Source organism: Camellia sinensis, chromosome 14, assembly GCF_055761805.1.
Source record: "Camellia sinensis isolate YWXY chromosome 14, ASM5576180v1, whole genome shotgun sequence".
In the NCBI taxonomy this organism is placed as follows: Eukaryota; Viridiplantae; Streptophyta; class Magnoliopsida; order Ericales; family Theaceae; genus Camellia; species Camellia sinensis.
In genome coordinates, this window is record NC_138974.1 from 79,015,689 (window position 1) to 79,036,834 (window position 21,146).

At 32.6% G+C, this 21,146-nt stretch overlaps 1 protein-coding gene across 2 annotated transcripts; it reads left to right on the forward strand.

The window, feature by feature from the left end:
* The first annotated feature begins 7,558 nt into the window (after positions 1-7,558).
* LOC114307567 (uncharacterized) lies at positions 7,559-9,113 on the forward strand. Of its 2 annotated transcripts, none has more exons than XM_028252964.2 (2): positions 7,559-8,519; positions 8,642-9,113. In XM_028252964.2, exons 1-2 carry the CDS (start codon positions 7,802-7,804, stop codon positions 8,743-8,745), a joined length of 822 nt encoding a protein of 273 aa, XP_028108765.2. In that variant the 5' UTR covers positions 7,559-7,801; the 3' UTR covers positions 8,746-9,113. The 2 variants fall into 2 exon arrangements, with proteins under 2 accessions (XP_028108765.2, XP_082761520.1); XM_082905394.1 differs by having other exon boundaries at positions 7,661-8,519; positions 8,620-9,113.
* The last annotated feature ends 12,033 nt before the right edge of the window (positions 9,114-21,146 follow it).

Here is a 21,146-nt window from a genome sequence, read left to right on the forward strand (position 1 = left end):
TCCCACATGCATGTACAAATCATGGGAGTATAAGTCTTGAATGTTTGAATTTGAGCATGTTGATGATGGGTTTGAGATATTTCGGGACATGCATGTAGATAAATCATGAAATTGAGCTTCCTGATGTTGTAATCTTGTATTAGTACCATGTTAGCATGTGTAAATGTGTAATTTGAGCCGTTGCATGCAAGTAATGTAGCTGGAAAACCGATTTGAAGCTCAAGAACTCAATCTGGAAAACCCAGATTTTCGATGTCCGCTCGAGCGGGTGAAGTTACGCTCGAGCGGAGAAATCGAGCTCCCAGCATTTTCTACAGACATGGTTTCCGCTCGAGCGGGAAAGTTGACGCTCGAGCGTGGGAGCAATATTGACAGGCCTTCCGCTCGAGCGTTCTATTTAACGCTCGAGCGTAATTTTCATGCAACCAGTACTTTTGCAGGCCTATAGTGTCCGCTCGAGCGGGGAAGTCCACGCTCGAGCGGGGACCCTGTTTTCTGAAATTTTGTTCATGCGTTCTGTGTTTCGTTTTCCATTCTCTTTCACTTATAAGCACTCTTAGGCATATGTTAAGCATTGTAAATGAGTTGATAAGATAAGAATAAAGCCTAAAGAGGAATATGTGAATTAAGGAACGAATTGGACTGTTAATGACCCTTTTGTGTTCATGAAACGTGTAGGGTCAAGCTCCAGGGCAAATCAACAAGCCGATCACTGTGAGTAATATCAATATTCGAAGGCTTGTCAATGTCTAATTGTTTATTCCCTTATAAACCTTATGAGTTGTTAATTTGGATTGTGGACAAAAGTCTGACAGGTGTGAATGAATGGACCGAAGGTCGTTTTGATATGAATGAATAGGCTGAAAGCCGTTTTGATATGAATGAATAGGCTAAAAGCCGTTTTGATATGAATGAATAGGCTAAAAGCCGTTTTGATATGAATGAGTAGGCTAAAAGCCGTTTTGATATGAATGAGTAGGCTAAAAGCCGTTTTGACATGAATGAGTAGGCTAAAAGCCGTTTTGACATGAATGAACGGGCCGATGGCCATTTGGACAGAAATGAATGGGCCGAAGGCCGTTTAGACATAAGTGAATGGGCCGAAGGCCGTTTTGCCATGAATGGAAACCCGAATGGGCCAAAGGCCAGAATGTTTAGAATTACAGTTACTTGATTTGAATTTTGTATAGATATATATATATATATATTCGTTAAATAGAAGTATGAATTGGGCCCAAGGCCGTTTGGAGCAGGTTGTTCTATATATTGTTATGTAACTGTCATGTTTGATATTATTCACTGGGCTATCGCCCACGCTCATTCATGTGTTTGTAGGTGAGCCAAGAGAAGCACAAACCCAGCCCCAGTGAAGCCTGCTAGGAACAACACGAGTTTTGGGAGAGTCAGCCTTGTGCCTCACACATGAGGCCATCCTTGCCCTTTTAGTATGTACTTATGTTTTGTTATGTTGGCAAGGGCCTAGTGTATGTCTGTACATAGTCTGATATAGGTTGACTCATTTTGGATGATCCTGTCTGTAATGAATTTTGTGAAACTGTACTTTCGATGTGGGTTATTAACGTATCCGAGTATGGTTTGTTTAAAGTGCATATAAGCACGGCTCTATGGACAAAGTTTTAATTATTGCTTCCGTTTGGCCCCTTTACTCTGACGAGTTTCGTCTATTTTGGTCTGAGGCCGTAGGTAATCTCAGGATTACTGGCCGGTTATGTCCTTAACCCATAGGGGCGGGTTTGGGTCATGACAGTTCCGGTGTTAACTCAAAAAGGTTTTGAGGTTAATTTTAGGTTTAACACAGTATTGATTAAGAAAGGGAGTGTATTAGTGAAAGGTGTAAGAGTGAATGACATGTACTCTCTTCCTATTGATAATAAAGTATGTATTTCTGATTATTTGCATGTTTCTACTAGTAATAGTTCTTATTTATGGCATTTAAGGTTAGGTCACATTAATAAAAATAAAATGTCTCGAATGTTTAAAAGTGGTTTATTGCCTAAAGTATGTTCTGATGATTTTGACATATGTGAACCATGTATCAAAGGTAAAATGACTAGCAAGCCATTTTTTAAACATTGGAAATCATCGGAATTACTTGAAATAATTCATTCGGACATTTGTGGGCCTTTAAGAACTAAAACCCATCGAAGTATGGAATACTTTATTACTTTCACTGATGATTATTCAAGATATGGACACATCTACCTTCTTAAACACAAATCAGAAGCACTTGAAAAGTTTAAGGAATATAAATTAGAGGTAGAAAAACAACTTGGTCGGTCCATTAAACACTTGAATAATGATAGAGGTGGCGAATATGAAGCTATGGATTCTTTCTGCAAAGAGTATGGCATAAAACATTTGTTTACAATGCCATATACACCACAACAAAATGGGGTTGCAGAAAGACGAAATCGTACTCTCATGGAAATGACAAGGTCTATGATGGCTCATGCTGATCTTCTTATTCATTTTTGGGGGGAAGCCTTGTCCACCGCTGCGTATATCTTAAATAGAGTTGAAACAAAAGCCAAACCTCTAACTCCTTATGAATGCTGGCATGGAACTAAACCTAATGTTCAAACTCTCAAAGTTTGGGGATGTAAGGCACATGTACTTATTCCCAAACCTTTAAGGGATAAATTAGGAAGCAAAACTTGGGAATGCAAGTTTATTGGTTATGTCGAAAATGGAAGTGGTTATCGTTTTTACCATCCCGAACGTGGATTAATAGAAAGTAGAGATGCTATTTTTATTGAATCCATTGATCTTGTTACTCCTATTGAACAAATTGAATTGCTCTCTGAAGTATCTCAGGATTCTTCTCTTCCTTCTTTGTCACACAGTCCACATGTTCTTCTCGAACCATCTAATAGTGGGCGCAAACGCACATTACATGACGTTGTTTTACCTGCTTCGAATTCTGAGATAAGTGGGAGTAAGAGAGCACGACGTCCATCTACGGTTTTGAAAGATCATTATGTTTTTCAAGTTGAAGAACTTAATAACTTAGTAGATGATCCTACTAGTTATAATGAAGCAATGAGTAATAGTGATGCTCCACAATGGCTTGAGTCAATGAATGAAGAACTTGACTCGATCAAGAAAAATGATGTTTGGGAATTAACCGATCTTCCGAATGGAAGAAAAACCATTGGTTGCAAATGGGTTCTTAGAAAGAAATTCAAAGTAGATGGAAGTTTGGAGAAATACAAGGCCAGGTTAGTTGCCAAGGGATTCACTCAACAACCTGGCATAGACTTTGTAGATACGTATTCTCCTATTGCAAAATTTGCCTCTATAAGGATTCTAATGGCGGTAGTAGCCAGGATGGATTTAGAATTGCATCAATTAGATGTTAAAACTGCTTTTCTCAATGGAGAATTAAAAGAAGAAATTTATATGATGCAACCTGATGGTTTCCATAACCAAGGCAACGAGGATAAAGTCTACAAGTTGAAGAAATCTCTATATGGACTTAAACAATCTTCAAGACAATGGTACTTGAAATTCCACCAAGCCATTTTAGAAATGGGCTATGTTGTAAGTCCATTAGATCACTGTGTTTATATCTGGAAAAATGTTGACAAGTTAGCAATATTATCTTTATACGTGGATGATATATTGTTAGCAGGAAACTGTCCAGATATGATTATAAAAACCAAAATTTTCTTAGCGTCTAGATTTGAAATGAAAGACATGGGTCTTGCAACCTATGTTCTAGGAATTAGAATTTCAAGAGATAGAAATTCAAAATTATTATATCTAGATCAAGAGAAATATCTAGACAAAGTGCTCAAAAGATTTAATATGGATAACTGTAATTCTTTAAGTACGCCTGTTTGCAAGGGACAAAGTCTTAGTAAAAGTATGAGTCCTCAAACTAAGTCTGACATTGAGGAAATGAAAAATGTTCCGTATGCTCAAGCAGTAGGCAGCCTAATGTATGCCATGACAAGCACTAGACCTGACATCTGTCATGCAGTCGGATTGGTAAGTCGGTTTCAATCTAATCCAGGTAAGGAACATTGGCAAGCAGTCAAAAGAATATTCAGGTATTTAAAAGGCACTAAAAACTTTAAGTTATGTTTTGGTTTGTGTGATTTAGACATAAAAGGATACACTGATGCGGATTTTGTAGGAGATGTAGTAATAGAAAATCTACTAGTGGTCATGTGTTCTTGTTTGGTGGAACAGCAGTTTCTTGGTTAAGTAAGAAACAGAGTTGTGTTGCAAAATATACTATGGAAGCTGAATATATAGCTTGCAGCACAGCCGTTAGTAATGTGGTCTGGATAAAACGATTTGTTGACAGTTTACAATTAGGTATACCTGTCAGACCAGTCAGTATGTTTTGTGACAATCAGTCTGCCATCTCATTAATAAAAAGTGGAGCAAATAGCTCTAAGGGAAAACATATTGATGTTAGTTACCACTATATTCAGGACATAGTGGAGAAAGGTGAAATCAAAGTCAACTATATACCCTCAGAAGAGATGGTAGCTGACCCTATGACCAAAGGGTTATCTCTGGAAAAATTCAGAGAACATATAGCTAATATGGGATTGAAAAATACCTAGTTAGGTGGTTTAGCTACTTATATAAGAGCATAGTCGGATGACTCTGGGGACGCCTAGATAACCGATGTTTTGCGACTCTATCTTACATAGAAACATGTGTTTGGTCAGGTAACAAGATAGAGGAACTGACAAGGTACGGATATTATAAGTTAGCATGAGATGTAAAGTCCATAATATGCAACGTGCTAACTAGATGATATTGTCTGCTTGATCAACAAAAAGTCATTGATAAGGTGTGTTAAGGAAAACCTTCAGGAATGGGTCTTAAAGGAAGTACTTAACAATAATTTCAGTGCAGGTCGACACATGAAAAATGTGTACGGCTGAAGTCATCAATGGTGATTGGGTATGGATTATGAACCCATTACTGAAAATTGATGCCGTTCACTTGTAATATAGTGAATTGAAGTCATCTGGAATGTGTTATCAGTGGGAGAACACATTCGTAAGGGTGCGGTCAGATTAGTGACAAAAACGTGCGCACGTAAGGCCAAGTCACAATCAGACGTCGATCTATGAGGTAATTTCATAGATGAAAGTTGGCATGAGGCAAAATTTTGGTACCAAGGTTAAAAATGCTCAACTCAGGTTTATCGTCTTATTATGGTGTGTTCAAGTGGGAGATGATGGAATAAAGAATGACCACACCATAAAATTGGTGTGACTCACTTCGTTAGAATTCTTCTCCCTAGCAGTGTTATAAACCTTCCATTAAGAATCCGTTAGTTGGTTGATAATTTGAATTCAAATTATCAACAGACACAACTCTGTGAAACATGGAAACTGTTCTTAGATTATACCTATTGCCAAGAGTCTCCTATTGATATATAAATAGTGACAACAGGTTGTGAATAAGAGATAGAAAAAGAACTGCAAAGTTAACTATTTTCTATCTTCCGGATATTCAACATTCTTGCGTGATAAACACCCTCACGGGTATTCCGATTGATTGCCATTGATAGAACATCTTTCAGAAATGAGAGAAAAAATGATGGATTGATGTGTAATAGAGAGAAATAATTTTGGAATTTTTTTGAGAACATTTGTAACCAAACATGTTTTTGAAAATTTTCTTCCAAAAACATGTTTCAAAACACAAACCAAACACATATATTTGAGGGTATTTTCATTGATGATTTGAGGGTGATCGATTAATCAACGAGTTTCATATTAACAAACATCAAGGGTTATTTTTGTTCTTTCATTCACAAAAAGAGAGAAGTGTTCTTCGGTGGACTTCAGAGTGACTTATCGTCGTGGATTCAACATTGACACTATGGATTCAACGTTAGGCAAGCAATTCCGAGGTGAAAACGGTGGTGGAATTGGGTTTGGTTCAATTTGGGCATGGATTCACTAGATAATTGATGATTGTCGCATGTAATTTTTTTTAGTCTTCTTAGTAGATTGTTTTGTGGTTTTGGCCTGTTATTTTTTATCACAATTGAAGTAGTCTAATTGTGATTTTTTTCACGTTAAATCGTTATGTCAATTTGTTATTGATTATTTATTTAGAATTACTATTCATTATTTAAAATTGAATCATAATAAAAAATCAACATCTCAAGATTTTTTTTAGATTTTTCCCACTCCAGCTAGACAATGTGACAAGAATCTTAAACACGATCGCATCTATAAATGTATTAATCCATTAGACATAAGGGTTTGTCGCCATGTTATCAAATTTTCAATTCAAAATTAACTTTTTGGAGTTTCTTAATTATTAAAAAGATAAATAAATTGAATTGAATTCAAATTGTGTTAAACAGAAGGCCCTGTGCAGTTGGTATATACTCAAATCCTCTTAAGTTAAATGTAGCATCCTGTCTTTGTGAACTCTAAAGAAGATAAAATTACTTTTGACTTTTCTGCTTCATCTAATCTAAACACTTCGGATGATTAATGAAAAAACTAAATTATTGTCAATCATGGAGGCCCATGCCAACAACTTTGTCTGCCACTAGATTTCTTTCTTAAATGACAGCAGGGGATCTCAAAGGTAGCAATATCTACTACATTGCCATGCTTTCAATTTGAAGTGAGCAATTTAAGAGAGGGATACTTTGTATGAGAAATTTGGGCTGTCTATGGTTAAAGCCTTCCTCATGATGATCATTAGGCAAAAAGGTTAAAAACACAAATAAATTGATGATAATGAAAAACTAACAAGACTAACTCGTTGGCCAAGAGTCTTCGCACCTCTTAAGTTAGGAGTTTAACTTTCTACACCGACTTGCTGTTATTTCCCTTTTATTTGTTTGATTGTATTTCTCATGTTTGTTTGAATTTATTGTATGATTATGGCTATTTGTTGGGCTTTCTTTTATATTTAAATGTGTAGTTCTCGTGATTTTTTGTTTTTAATACAAAAAAAATGGCAAAGAAAAAAGAATCAGACACAGAGGAAGAACCATGATGAGTGAAAAAAAGGTCTTAAAAGAAAGAGAAATTTCTCTGCAGAAAAAGTTGTTGCAGAGGAATTGATGGATCAGGGATGGGAATTTGGAGAAAAGAGATCTATTTGAGATGGAAAGTAAATTTCTTTTATATGGGTCCCCAAAGCATCTTCTAAAAGATATGAAACAACACAGCAAGTTAACTCAAAGCATCTTCTAAAAGATATGAAGAACAACGCAGCAAGTTAAATTTGTAACAGATATAAAGTGGATTCTCTGTTTTACTATTTTTTATCCTTTTATTCTCCGTGATGCCAGGGGCCTCGAATTGTAGAGCTCGAATACCTCGACAATTTTTTGGCATGAGAATCTAAAAGATTGGCTGAGTTGGTGCAAGATATCTAATTTTTTGGCACACCCCTGCACATAACCACCCTTTCAAGAAAAAAAAAAAAAAAACCAGCCAACCACACAGATTGAGTTGGTGCGGGATATTTTTTTGGCACACCCTTACATATAACCACCATTCCCAAAAAAAAAAAAAAAAAAAAAAAACAACCCAGCCAACCACACAAACTGAATTGGGGCGAGATATTCTCTACACATAACCACCCTTCTAAAAAAAAAAAAAAAAAAAAAAACCAAACCAACATAGAAAAAACAAAGTCGAGGCATTCGAGTCTCACAATTCGATGCCCCAAACATTTCCCATTTACGCTCTTCTTATCATACAACTCTTCACCCAGAAAATTCTTCGGATTTAAAAGATCAAACCACCGAAGAAAAAGGAAAACCAAACCAAAAAAAATGCAAGCCTTGAAGAAAGTCCATCTTCTTCATCTTGTCCTACTCACACTCAACTTCTTCCCAAAATCTTTAGCCAAACAAAACCCAACAAGCTTTTGTGGCAAAATTACAATTCAAAAACCATTTTTTCTTCAAAATTCAACAGAATCATCCCTACTAAGCCACATGGTAGTTTGCAAGTCTCAAAAACTATACTTTAGGACCTCCCTTGGCCTATTCCAAATCTCCTCCATTGATTATACCACTAAACTACTAACCATCTCTCACTCTTCATGTTCTTCTTCATCCAATTATGTCTCTCCTGCGCTTCTCTCCGCGGGCTTTCCTTCTCCTCCAAATCCAAATTCACTTGCTCTCTTCGATTGCTCATCAAAAAATCACTTGTTCAAAGCTAAATTTAACTGTACTGGCCTACATGGAGGCAAAGCAGCCTTGAATCTTTGCGAACAAAAAAATGATAAATCATATTCGTGCTTATTTGTGAATGATACTGAAAAACTGGACAAGGGTTTTCATCCATATGATTTGAATTGCTCGCGGTATAGTAGAGTTTATAGAAGAAATTCATCGGTTGATGACAACTTGGAAGGATATGAGTTGGGAACCAGGATTTCTTTCGATATTCCTAACCATGTACCCAATATCTGCGACGAGTGTAACAAGCCCCACGGCAATTGTGGGATTGGATTGAAGTGCATTTGCCACCCAAAAGACTGTAGTAAGTGCCCCCTTTTCTTGCAAACTTAAAGTTTGATTTTATTTGATTTGATTTTATTTTTTTGGGCTATTTTCTTGTGCAATATTTGGTATATGTGAAGGTTTCAAATGGTGTTATTGCAGAAGATAAAGTCATATCCAAGAGTGTTACAGTGGACCCTTTTGGTAATATTCTCTTCTCTTTGCTTTCCTCCATTGTTGTGATAGTTCTCTTCAAAGGTTCTTGAAGCAATTGGCTTTGAACTTTCATATGAAAAAAATGTCACTTTAATATTAGGAATTATGAAGAAAATATTATGAAATGCATCATGAAGATTTTTCATCCTTTGATCAGTGTGTAGTATTTTATTGTATCTAACAATGAAAAATCTTTCATAATCATTTTTATAATATTTTTTTCATGATCCCTAACATCACTCATCTTCCTAATTCCTATTTATGGAGGAACACAAGCTTTTAACTTTTAGCATGGGTGATCCTTTGTATTTTCTTTGTGGTTGTATTTTCAAGGATACTATAAATTGTATGGCACATAATTTTGTGACTTTAACGTTTCTGTTGTTTTTCGATTTTTGAATTGTATTTATGATGTTAGACCATCTCTAATCCTGAACTAAATCTGGCATTAAATTTAAAATTTGGTGAAAAAAGTACTTTTTCATGCTCCAACAATTTCACCAAATTGATATCAAATCGAGATTTCACCAAACGTTTCACCAAACTAAGGACAGGCTCCACATTTCATCAAAACACTGTGCATGACCGTTGGGGGAGACCAACCGGTTGACCACCAAAAGGTTCAAACAGTTCCAAAAAAAAGGTCAAACAGTTGAAAAAAAAAAATTTTTTTGCCTTACCGGTCGACCACTAAAAGGTTCAAAAAGTTCAAAAAAAATAAAAAAAAAAATTGTTTTGGCTTAGGTCGACCGGCCGGTCGACCAACCGATTATCCCAGCACAGATTTGATAAAAATTTGATGAAAATCAACCGTTGGAGCACTCGGTATCAGATTGAGAAAAAAAATCATTTTTTTACTCAGATTTGATGAAAACTTTGGTTCAGAATTAGAGATGCTCTTAGTTAAAAATATTCACTTCTTTTTATTTTTTATTTTTTGGTCTTCCCCAAATTCAAGATTCAAATATTAATGAGATAATTTGAGTTAAAACACACCAACAAATGAAAGTCCAATATGGAAATGATTATTTATGATTTGAGGAGGTAGTTTGGGATGCAAGTTTGGCACTAAATTAGCCAAAGATAAAACAAACTATTTTACTTAACAAGATAAAAGGGTGATTTAGAAAGTTGGTGAAGAGTTAATTTTTTTATTTTTTTGGTTTTTGTCTTTTTGTATAAAAAATATGAGAGGTGATGTAACTCAAAATAAGTTAAAAACTAAAAGTTAATTTTCCAAATCACTTCAAAATGTCACATTTAAATCATAATTATTTTATTTTTTCTTTTACAATCATGAAGTTAACTAAAAACAATAAATAAATTCAATCATCATTCAAAAATAATTTGTTCAGACAGGTTAAAATAGTCAAATAACTAAAAAAAATCAAGCTAAAAACGTCTAACCCAAATGAGCGCATCAAACACCCATCTACGTTGTCTACCCTCTCTCTCTTTTTTGCCTTTCTCGATTAATTTTCTGATTCCCTCTCTGTTTATCATCTTACAATAGCAATTTTACAAACACAGAATCAGTAAATAATTTTGCTTACTTACTGTTCATGATGTTTCATAGGGGGAAAAAAATGAAAAGAAAAGAAAAAAATACACAGGACATAAATTTCAAAAGACTACTCAATGTGTAAAACAAATTAAACAACCTTTTGGGTACACGGTGAATATTGGTGATTTGGGTGTTGTTGGGCAGAGAGAGGCAGTAGATTCCAAAACCCTAGGATACACCACATGTGGGTGGGCAAGAAACAGAGACAAGTTTCTGGTTTGTTGTTTTTGGGTGATGGTGGGTACACTGCTACTGCTTTGCTTCACGCTCTCTGGCAGGGTTTAGGGTTTAGCGCAGGGCATAAAGGTCAAGCAAGCAAAGACATCTATCTCGTACACACCACGTATCTCTATTGGAATATATGCTTTCTGATTCGATCAGATCAAAGATCAGGGATACATGTGGTAGGGACAACTTGCGGTTTCGCAATTAATTTTGAATTAATTAGTTAAAAGGCTGGTTTATAACTGTTATGATAGTTGAGCTTCTATGTATGTAAAATTTTTTGAATAAATAAGTTCTATTTAATAAAATTGAGAATATTATTAATTTTTTTTTAATTTTTAAAATTAATAATATTATTAATTTTGTATAGTAATATTTCAGATAATTGTTTTACTAATTGATAAAAAAATAGAGTATGAGATTAAATATTTTTATTCTTCTACTTATTGATTTGATTTAACTATCCAATAAAACCATGAACATTATTAATTTTTTTAGTTTTAAAACTGATAACATTATCAATTTTTTTTATAAATATTTATTTTTGTTTTCATTTTTTTTTCAGTTTTGTACATCAATGTTCCATCATCATACTCCTCTATAGACACAAAATTTTTAGTTTTGTACAAAAAAACAACTTAATTTTTTCTATTTTTTCAAAAAAAAAACATTTATTTATTTATTTTTTTTGCACATAATTTTTTTTTATAGTTTTTTCAATCAGAAAATGTTTGAAAGTTTTGTAAATCAAAATAAATATTAAATCATCATGTTCCTTTATAGATGATCATAAATGATGAACAATCATTATTTGAAGAGCAATTCCGACTATTAAAAATTTAATAGAACTTGAAAATCTAGTTTTAGTTAGGACTTAATAGAGTATAAGTTCATAAACTAGGACTTGTGTGTGAATGTCTCATTAATTTTTTAGTTGATTTTTTGATTTTTTTTTAGTTATTTTAGTTTGGTATTAAATGTTTGCTTGGTTTAATGTTTTTGAAATTTTTTTTTATAAGAGAGAGAGTAAAATAATTATGATTTAGATATGATATTTTGTTTTATTAACTTGTATGTGTGTGTGTGTGTGTGTTTTTTTTTAACCAAAAAACTAATGCCAAACAAAGCTGGGCATTTTCATTAAGCATAAGACAAATTGGATTATACAAGTAACTTATAAACTTATTTTAATTTAAAAATTTGTGATAAATTATTTAGTGCAATATTTAGTTATGACTTATTAGACAAAAATTTCTATTTTCTAATTATCAATTTTTAGCATAAAATAACCTACACCAAGCCCCCCATGTTCTATTTTTTTTTTTTTTTTAATTGAGTGATTTAGTGAAAAATGACCAAAAAAATAATTTTTAAAATATAAAAGAAGAAAAAGGACTTTTTGTTATATTTTTCTCCTAACCTTTTTTTTTTTTTCTTTTTTTCTTTTGCTTTAATTTTCTTATCCTACAATCCAAATGGAGCGTAAAGGCAATCATCTCAAATAAGTTCATTAACTCGTAGGACGAAAAATAAAAAGCAAATTGCAATATATTTAATGAGATTTGTTTAAAATATAAATTGTTTCTTATGATCTTAGAAATGTTATAATTTTTTATTTAACAAAATTAACACAAAAAAAAAATTCTTAACTATTATTTTTTGTAATAATAAAATTATTAGAATTGTTAATTAAAAAATATTTTTGATATCATCAAAAATTATTAATTGACTTAATAATTTATTAATAAAATGAGTCATTTATTATATAATTAAAAATTTAAAAGAGTGTGATATAATTTTCAAAAAAAAAAAAAAAAAAATTTTGAAATGACATGATATAATTTCCAAAAGTAAACGCATGAATAAGATTTTTAGAAAATGTACTCCCCGTAAAATCTAATCTATGTGCGTTATGTTCTATAAGCGATTTATATGTTCTTGACATTGCAATTATTCAAACACTTAATTCGAATGTATCTCTTCTATACTTTTCAATAATATTTTTTTTCAAATTGTATTTAAGGTATTGTTTGGTTCGTGTTTTGAGATATTATTTAAAAAATAATTTTCTAGAGAGAGTTTAGAAGATTTGAGAATATGTTTAGTTGTATATTTTGAAAATAGTTTTGGAGTTTGGAATAATTTGATTTTTTGATTTTGATTTTTTGTTATTGAATAGATGAGTATGAAAAAAAAAGTGATTAAGAATGAGAGATGAGAGAGAAAGGTAATTGATTGATGTGTAGTGAAAAGAAAAGTGGTTTTGGATTTTTTTTTTTTAAATTAATTTTCAACCAAACATGTTTTTAGAAATTTTTTTTTTCAAAAATATGTTTTGAGAGACAAATTAAACATGCCCTAAAGTTTTTTTTTTTTTTTTTCATAGTGGATTCTCCCTTGACAGTGATTCGAACTAGGATAAATTACATGGACGCTTATAAGATTTGATCTAATTACAGTCTATCTCTTGACGTTCTAAAAATTAGATTCTCACCCATGTAATTAATAGTCTCATTTCACAAACCCCATGCATATATAAAAAATAACAACTAGAAAAATAGATGAAATTACATTTGAACAAAAAAAATAAAATAAATAAAGGTAAATAAATAAAGGCAAAGCAAAGGGAAGGGAAAAAAAAGAAAGAAGTAAAGCAAAACAAGAAAAGAGAGAGCACATGAGTTCAATATTTTCATTCCGTCTAAATAATTATAATGATAGGGGGTTAGTGTAATTTCCTAAACGTCAAGTGATAATATGTGTTAAACCCAAATCTCATGGGATGTAAGTGTAATTTACCCTTCAAACTATGTATCTTATGTGTCCCATCAAGTAGATTATTCATGCAAAAAAAATTAAATTAATCAAATATCAATAATCATATTATGAAATCATATTTACCTTAAGAGATAAACATTCTAGGCCTTGTTTTACATGATCTAAAAAAGTTAAAAAGTCAAAAAGTCACTATCTTATTTGAATCACATCATCTTATTTAAGTCACATAATCTCGCTAACATATCACTTTAAACTCAACTCATACCTAATTCATATTTCATAAAAAGTCAAAAAATACACTTATTTAGATAATCACAAATCACCTTTTAAAATTATATTTATCATTTGTTATTTATAAAATATATATATATATATATATAATTATAATTATGTGATTATTAATATTTAATCAATTTAAGATAAATCATCACGATGGGCAAATAACATGCCGACATGATATCTTCAATCAAATCATTTCTGATAAATGGAATTGCACCTCACTTTTTTCCAAACTCCAATTTTTTACTAATAAATATAAAAAATTATAAAAATAAAAAATGAAAATCATAATCGAGCTCCATAAGCTACGGGTCCGGCTGGCCTTGCTCAACCATTGCTGAGCCCGTGTTTGGTGGAAAGATTTAAAAAATAATTTAATAATAAAAATATATATATATATAAAACTGAGTGAAACATAACGTTGTGTTTAATTAAAAGGTTTAGAAAGAAATTTGGAAAAGTAAAGAGAAAATATGTATGAAACTAGATAAAATATAAGTATATTTTATTCATATTTTATCTATTTTTTTCTTTTTTTCTTTCTAAATTCCTTCTTAAATCTCCTAACCAAACACAGCGTAAGTATATTTTATTTACATTTCACCTATATTTTTCATTTTCCTTTCATTTTCCTATTCCAAATCGTTTTCTAAATCTTCTAATCAAACACAGCGTAAAAGAACTTCAATAGAGACTTTTTATATTTGAATAATAATATTTATTAATTTTTTACATTGTAAATTATTTTTTGTAAAATTCATTTTACTCTTTGATTTTTATAGTTAATAATTTTTAACTCAATTAGGGGGTTTATTTAGAGGTTATATTATTAGAGGCCTTAGATAATGAATTTTTTTAGAAAAATGCTATAGGTCTTAAATTTTCTTCCAAATAAATGATCAAATATCTCATATGGGTGTGAAGTCTATAAAAATATGAATTCAACATCCATATGAGACATTTGATCATTTATTTGATAGAAAATTTAATATTCCTAATATTATCTATTTTTTTATTTGGGCCTTTGCCTAAGAATTTTTTTAGAGAGCTTTTTGTTTTTTAAACAGAGAGGTTTTTGTTTTTTAATGGGTCATTGGATAAATTAATTTTTTTTTTCAATCTTTACTTTCTACAAAGAGTTTTTTTTTTTTTTTTTTTTTTTTTTTTTTTTTTTTTTTTTTTTTGGGGGGGGGGGGGGAGACGATTAAAATAATTTATGGTTGGGCCTATCAAAAGGGAGATTTTTTTTATCACTAATACGATTTTTTTTTTTAGATAAAACATAATTGGGCTTTTGAACAGGGTAAATTTGGGGGTCTTTCAAATTGGGCCTAAAGTTTTAGACCATGACACCAATTGACAATTGTAGTCCAAGTACTGTGGCTTTTAAATCTTGAAAGACGAATGAATTAGGAAAAGATTAAAAACTTCACTCAAACTTTTTACCAATAACAATCAGAATCTTTTATATAAATTAGAAAAGATAAAAAAAAAAAAACACTACAACTACATCACAAAGTTGTGGACACTGCCTGAGTGTGCTTTGTCTTTGGTTTTCATCCTTACTTAGGTAAGGTTAGCCAGCAATGTCCTGTTTTAGGATCCTTAAATACAAAACTGCGAAGTAAATTGTAGCAATTTGTTCTGTGACAATCATTTGCATACCAAAATAAAAATAGCTGATCATGACTGTCGCTGCACCGTGATTTTCTGTTAACTCTGCATCCAATTTGTTTGGTATTGAGCTGATTTTTTTCGCCCATTTGCGTCAACATTGCAGTTTCATTGAATTGATAAAGCACTTATGTTTCGTGAACTAATCCACTCATTAGCCCTTTGAAACGAGACAAAAACATCTTTGTTGATTTTAACTAACATTAAACCACGATCGAATATTTTGATGTGAGCCTATAGTCTTCCAAACAAGGTGTATTGGGCATTATCTTCATAATAATTAAATCTTGTTGTCGAACAACCAAAGTGTAAGGCCTTGGGGTTTAAGCCTCAAGGTCACAAGTTCAATTCTCCCCTTGGGCCAATCTGCTGGGTGAAGCACTGTTGGTTAGGAGGTTGGACCTCAAGGATGCCTAATTAGCTACTTGGTGTGGGTTTAATGCTCCCCCGCTGTGCGAGTCCTGACTTAATTGAAGCTTGCCTTGGGAGGTCGGGACAACCTTCCAGGTTATAGTCTCTAACTCGGAACGGACAACAGGGCACCCTGGTGATCTCCTCGCTGTGCGAGTCCTGACTTAATTGAAGCTTGTCTTGGGAGGTCGGGACAAGCTTCCAGGTTATAGTCTCTTACTCGGAACGGACAACAGGACACCCTGGTGATCTCCTCATGGGGCGCTGCCTTGGACCTGCGGAAGGGTGAGATGATTTCCCTAAAAAAAAAAAAAAAATAGGTGTACAACATTTGCAAATTTATTTCTAAGACATGTTCATGAAGTAGACTTGGTTTCATGAGGATTATACAATTCCTATCCATCACACGGTATTCTTCATTCTAAATGCTCTCATTGTGAAGTTTATTAATGCTGTATTTGGAAAGGGAAATAGAAAATGTAGGTGAAATGTGAATAAAACATGCCTATATTTCACATAGTTTCACACATTTTTTTTCTTTTCCTTTTCAAATCCTTTCTCAAATCTCTCAACTAAACACAACATAAAGAGCTTGAGTTGTCCTTTCTCTATGTCTCCATCTTGCTTTTCAATTACACGAAATTGCACAACGATGAAAAGTATGATTTTCATCAAACTTGTTATAACAAGAGTAAATATTAGTGAAACCATGATTTGTTATTCATTGTTTGGAGACATAGTTCACAACCACAGCTTTAAAACTTATTAATTGTCAACTTCCTATCCCAAGAATGGGATATTTTTGTCCACGTAAAAGAAATATATTACATTTATTAATTTATGGAAAAACACTAAATTTATTTCTAGTTTTGTTCAATATCACATATATGAAAGAAGGTGGTTAATGTCAATTATTACTTTCTTAACATGTGGGAACATGTTAACAAGACACTCATTCATTTGTGAGTACAATGCAATTAATTTTCTTTTCCAGTTAAAAAAACAAATCTCTGAGTCATAAAGAGGTTTTGAGAGAGAAAACTCAAAGAATGGAAATTGAACTACCTATGTTTGGTTCATGGATTTTGAGAGGAATTTTGAGAGGAAAAGGAAAAATATGTGTGAAATTTAATTATATTTTACTCAAATTTTATCTATATATTTTTTTTTTCTTTTCTAAATCTCTTCCTAAATATATGAACCAAATGCAACCGTAGAAATAGAACTCATAGCTATCAAAATGAATTAACTACAACCAAATTCATTTTGGATTCGATTAATTAATAGAAACTAATTTTTGGCATGCATTCAGTTCCTCAAATTAATGGGCCTCTTTGGTTCTATGCCAATTTTCCGAGTTCTATGAGAGGATTGGATACAACCAACATCAATATTCAAAAAACAAGAAAATTCTCACTAGAGAAAAACTTAATATTATTGATGAAAATATGTCTTGTTTGTAAATGCAAAAATCTTATTAGATTTTCTATCTACTGTCTCTCTTAGACCTTTTTATGTAAGCAAGAGTTTTATCCATTGTATATGACCGCTAGTGTTGAAGTTGTTGGCCAGAATTATGTTTTACAATGGTGGTTAGAACTAGAATGAAGCATGTGCAATAGTCAAAATAACTACACATAATTCATGCACATACAGAAAAATAATGTCATATTCAAATTCAATTCTTATATGGTGGAACTCACAATTTGAATGAATAAAGATCCATACGAATTTTGCATTTGTAGCTTATAAAACATTCAAATCTTATCGTATCACCTATTAATTAGACAAAGAAAAAGACATTTTAACAATGCGAGTTCTCCAAATCAACAAGGCATCCAGTGCATCCACATGTTTTTTTGTTTGTTTGTTTTTTTTGTTTTTAACTCAGAAAAAATGGTGCCGTTGGATTTATTTTCTGGTGTGGCTCAATAGCTTACATATTTTTACATGTTTTATTTTATTTAGACTCCACAATTAATTTGAGATAAAGTTTAGTAATTAAGAAGGAAACTTTGATGGACAAAAATTTTTGTGATAGAGTTTATCTGACCATTTTCTCTTCTCTATATTAAGATGGGTGACTCTCCTTTCATGATATAAGTATTTTTTCTATTACTCTAAGTTCTATAGTCATCTTAATTAAGAGAGACAGAGAGAAGAAGGTGAACCAAGAATTCGAGGTTCAACTATTAGGGATATTTTTTTAACTTCTTTAATTCAATGACTGACAAAGGTATGTTCGTTTTATTCTTGAATTGTATTGAATTCAAGATCCTACAAAGTTCAATTCCGCATTATTATTATGGTTACATATACATTAATTTTTTACATGTGGTATCGGAACCTAAAGTTTTGTGAATCAATACACATTAGAATAATCATTTATTTATGAATCAATCTGTACTTTCTTTCTCGATGAACCAAAACCAACTGAAATTTTAAACTCAAAGCATTTGCGAACTTGTACTTTCTCCATAAAACTAGTCATTAAAGAATGCAATTTGCTAGACTCAAATCTAATATTTATATTTAGATTGGTGGAACAAAGAAGAGTATTGTGATGTTTTAATATTTTTAATGGACTTCACCACTTGTCCTTTTTAAAAGTAATTCTAGAATTAAAAGTAATTTCAGAATTTTGTTGAATCATTCGGTTTCTTAAATAAATATATTTATTTGATTGTATTACGGTAGAGAATTATGTTTTACCTTGTCTGATTATGTACACATTATTATTAATATTTATATATTTTCATGATTTAAATTTGATATCATGATATAATTTTAGAGTCCGGATCATCTGCTGTACTTCCCTACGGTTGTCTCTGCGGTGGTCCAAAACGACGTCGTTTCGGACATTTTTTTATTTTCTTATTTTGCTTTTCAGTCTCATTCTCTCTTCTCTATCTGTCTCTGTCTTCTCTGTCTCCACGAGCTCAAGGCAAAAGAACACCATGTCCAGGCCCATGATGTCACGACCCAAACCCGCCCCTAAAAGTTTGGTTCATGACCGGCCCGTACATAGGTCTCAAATAGAATTTAGAATAATATTTAAACACATACGGGGCCTTAAGCGGAAGCAATATCAATAAAAGACAACATCCATTGAGCTTGTGCATACACGATGGTTTAATTAGATTCGAGCATTTAAATACATTCCCAGAGTTACACATACAATCACAGAATTTATATAGACCTCACACACACTTACATAAGACTTAATAATTTATATGACTCCCAACACAAATTAAGGCCTCAACACGGAGGCGTACCCCAGGCGACTTGACAGACAGGTAGACCTCAAAACCATTCTAGTGTCAATCTCCAACGACTCACCTACAGAAATATTCATAAAAACGGAGTGAGCAAGGCTTAGTGAATAATAGCAATGTAAGGAGGTTAATTAATTGAGCATAGACTTAGAGAATGTAAATATGCATATCAAACTGTACACAGATCTTATACATAATCATCTTTTAAAATGGCCTCAGACCCACATATAACATAGAACGGCCTCAGGCCCATATATAATTCAGAGCGGCTATAAGCCCAGATATGATACAGGACGGCTGTAAGCCTAGAGATAATACAGAATGGCTATAAGCCCAGATATAATACAGAACGGCTGTAAGCCCAGATATAATACAGATCGGCTGTAAGCCCACAGATAATACAGAACGGCTATAAGCCCAGATATAATACAGATCGGCTATAAGCCCATACATAATATAGAACGGCTGTAAGCCCAGATATAATATAGATCAGCTGTAAGCCCACAGATAATGCAGAACGGCTATAAGCCCAGAAATAATACAGATCGGCTATAAGCCCAGATATAATACAGAACGGCTATAAGCCCAGATATAATACAGAACGGCTGTAAGCCCAGATATAATACAGATCGACTGTAAGCCCACAGATAATATAGAACGGCTATAAGCCCAGATATATTATGCAGAGCGGCCTCAGGCCCAGATATCAACAGATTGGCCTTGGGCCCATTATTAACAAAACAGAATGATTCCAGATACACAAAGATATCATTGTTCCATAATACACATATGTTCCATTTGTTCATCATGAATTCGGATAGTTAACTTGCAGATAACAGAACGTCAGTATTAACTATTAACAGTAGGAAAATGTATCACTGCATTAATAGGGACATAACAATTCATATCATAATGGCCTCGGTCCCACGTTTATTACTAGGGACAGAACGACCTTAGGTCCATATCAATGCCATTATAGGGCCAAACACGCCCTTACGAATCGCGCAAAATTAAATTTCAATTAAACTTCCCAGATGACTCTAAAAATTATGCTGATCATAAATATGTCCTCTGTTCCGGTTTCTGAAGCCTCTAAGGTCTCCAATTTGCAGTACAAAATTAACCACCTAAACATGCATTAATGAATCAGACAAATTAGAATTCCAATTAATTTTCCCAAATAGTTCTAAAAATTGCCATTAACATACCCAAGTACTCAATTTTGATTTCTGAACCCATAAAGGTTGGTAATGTCAATTTTAAAGCCGTGGCTCAACAGATAATTCCTCAATTTGAACAGATATCATTAAATTAAAATACTTTAAGCCCACAAGGACTTAAAAGTAATTTCGGATACAGATTTTGGGGTCGTTACACATGAGAAGGACGAGAAAGAGACATGCCTTCACAAACCTTATAATCATCATAAGAACTCAACAACACTAATCAATGTCGAATCTTCGGTTTCTGAGAAATTAAAAGCTCTAAAAAGCCTTATACCCATCCACGACCGAGAGAGAAAGGCCGCGCAGTTGTTCCAAGAAACCGCCGACCACATTGTTCTTCTCAAAACCTAGATCTCGATTTTGCAGAGACTCGTCGATTTCTATGGCTCTAGTCAAACCCAGAATTCCTTATAGTGATTTTCCCATTTTTATCAATCAAGAAGAACAGATATGTAATATATATATATATATATATATATCGGTTGATCGATTTCTTTGTTTTTCTGTTTTAGCTTTTGTATTGCATTGTATGGCTACTTCTTTTAACTTCAAATAGTAGAATTTCCCTTATTTTTCTCGGCTTCCAAACACATTTATTTCTTTATTATTTTTTTTCCTATTTTTCTTATTTGCCTACGGAAATTAGATGAAACCCTGGGTTTGTCAATTAGGTTGGGTTTTGTTTATCTTTCTCTCTCCTTAGATCTGAAATTTGAATCAAGAGAAAAGGGGGCTCTCGGCTATGGGTTTTGTGTATATCTCTCTCCTTGGGCCTGTCAATTGGGTCTTAGTAAGCTTGCTTGATAACATCAATTATGATCTCTTGATTCAAATTTTAGATTTGTTTTTTGGATTACTTGTGTTTGCTATTGAATTTTCATGTTCTAATTTGAATTCTTTTTTGTTTCCTGTATTTTTTATGTTTAATTTGTTTCACTGAGAACTCAATGTCACGTTCTAATTTATCACTCAAGGACGCAAATACCATATCATGGTTAGGAATTTTTTTTCGCCATTGT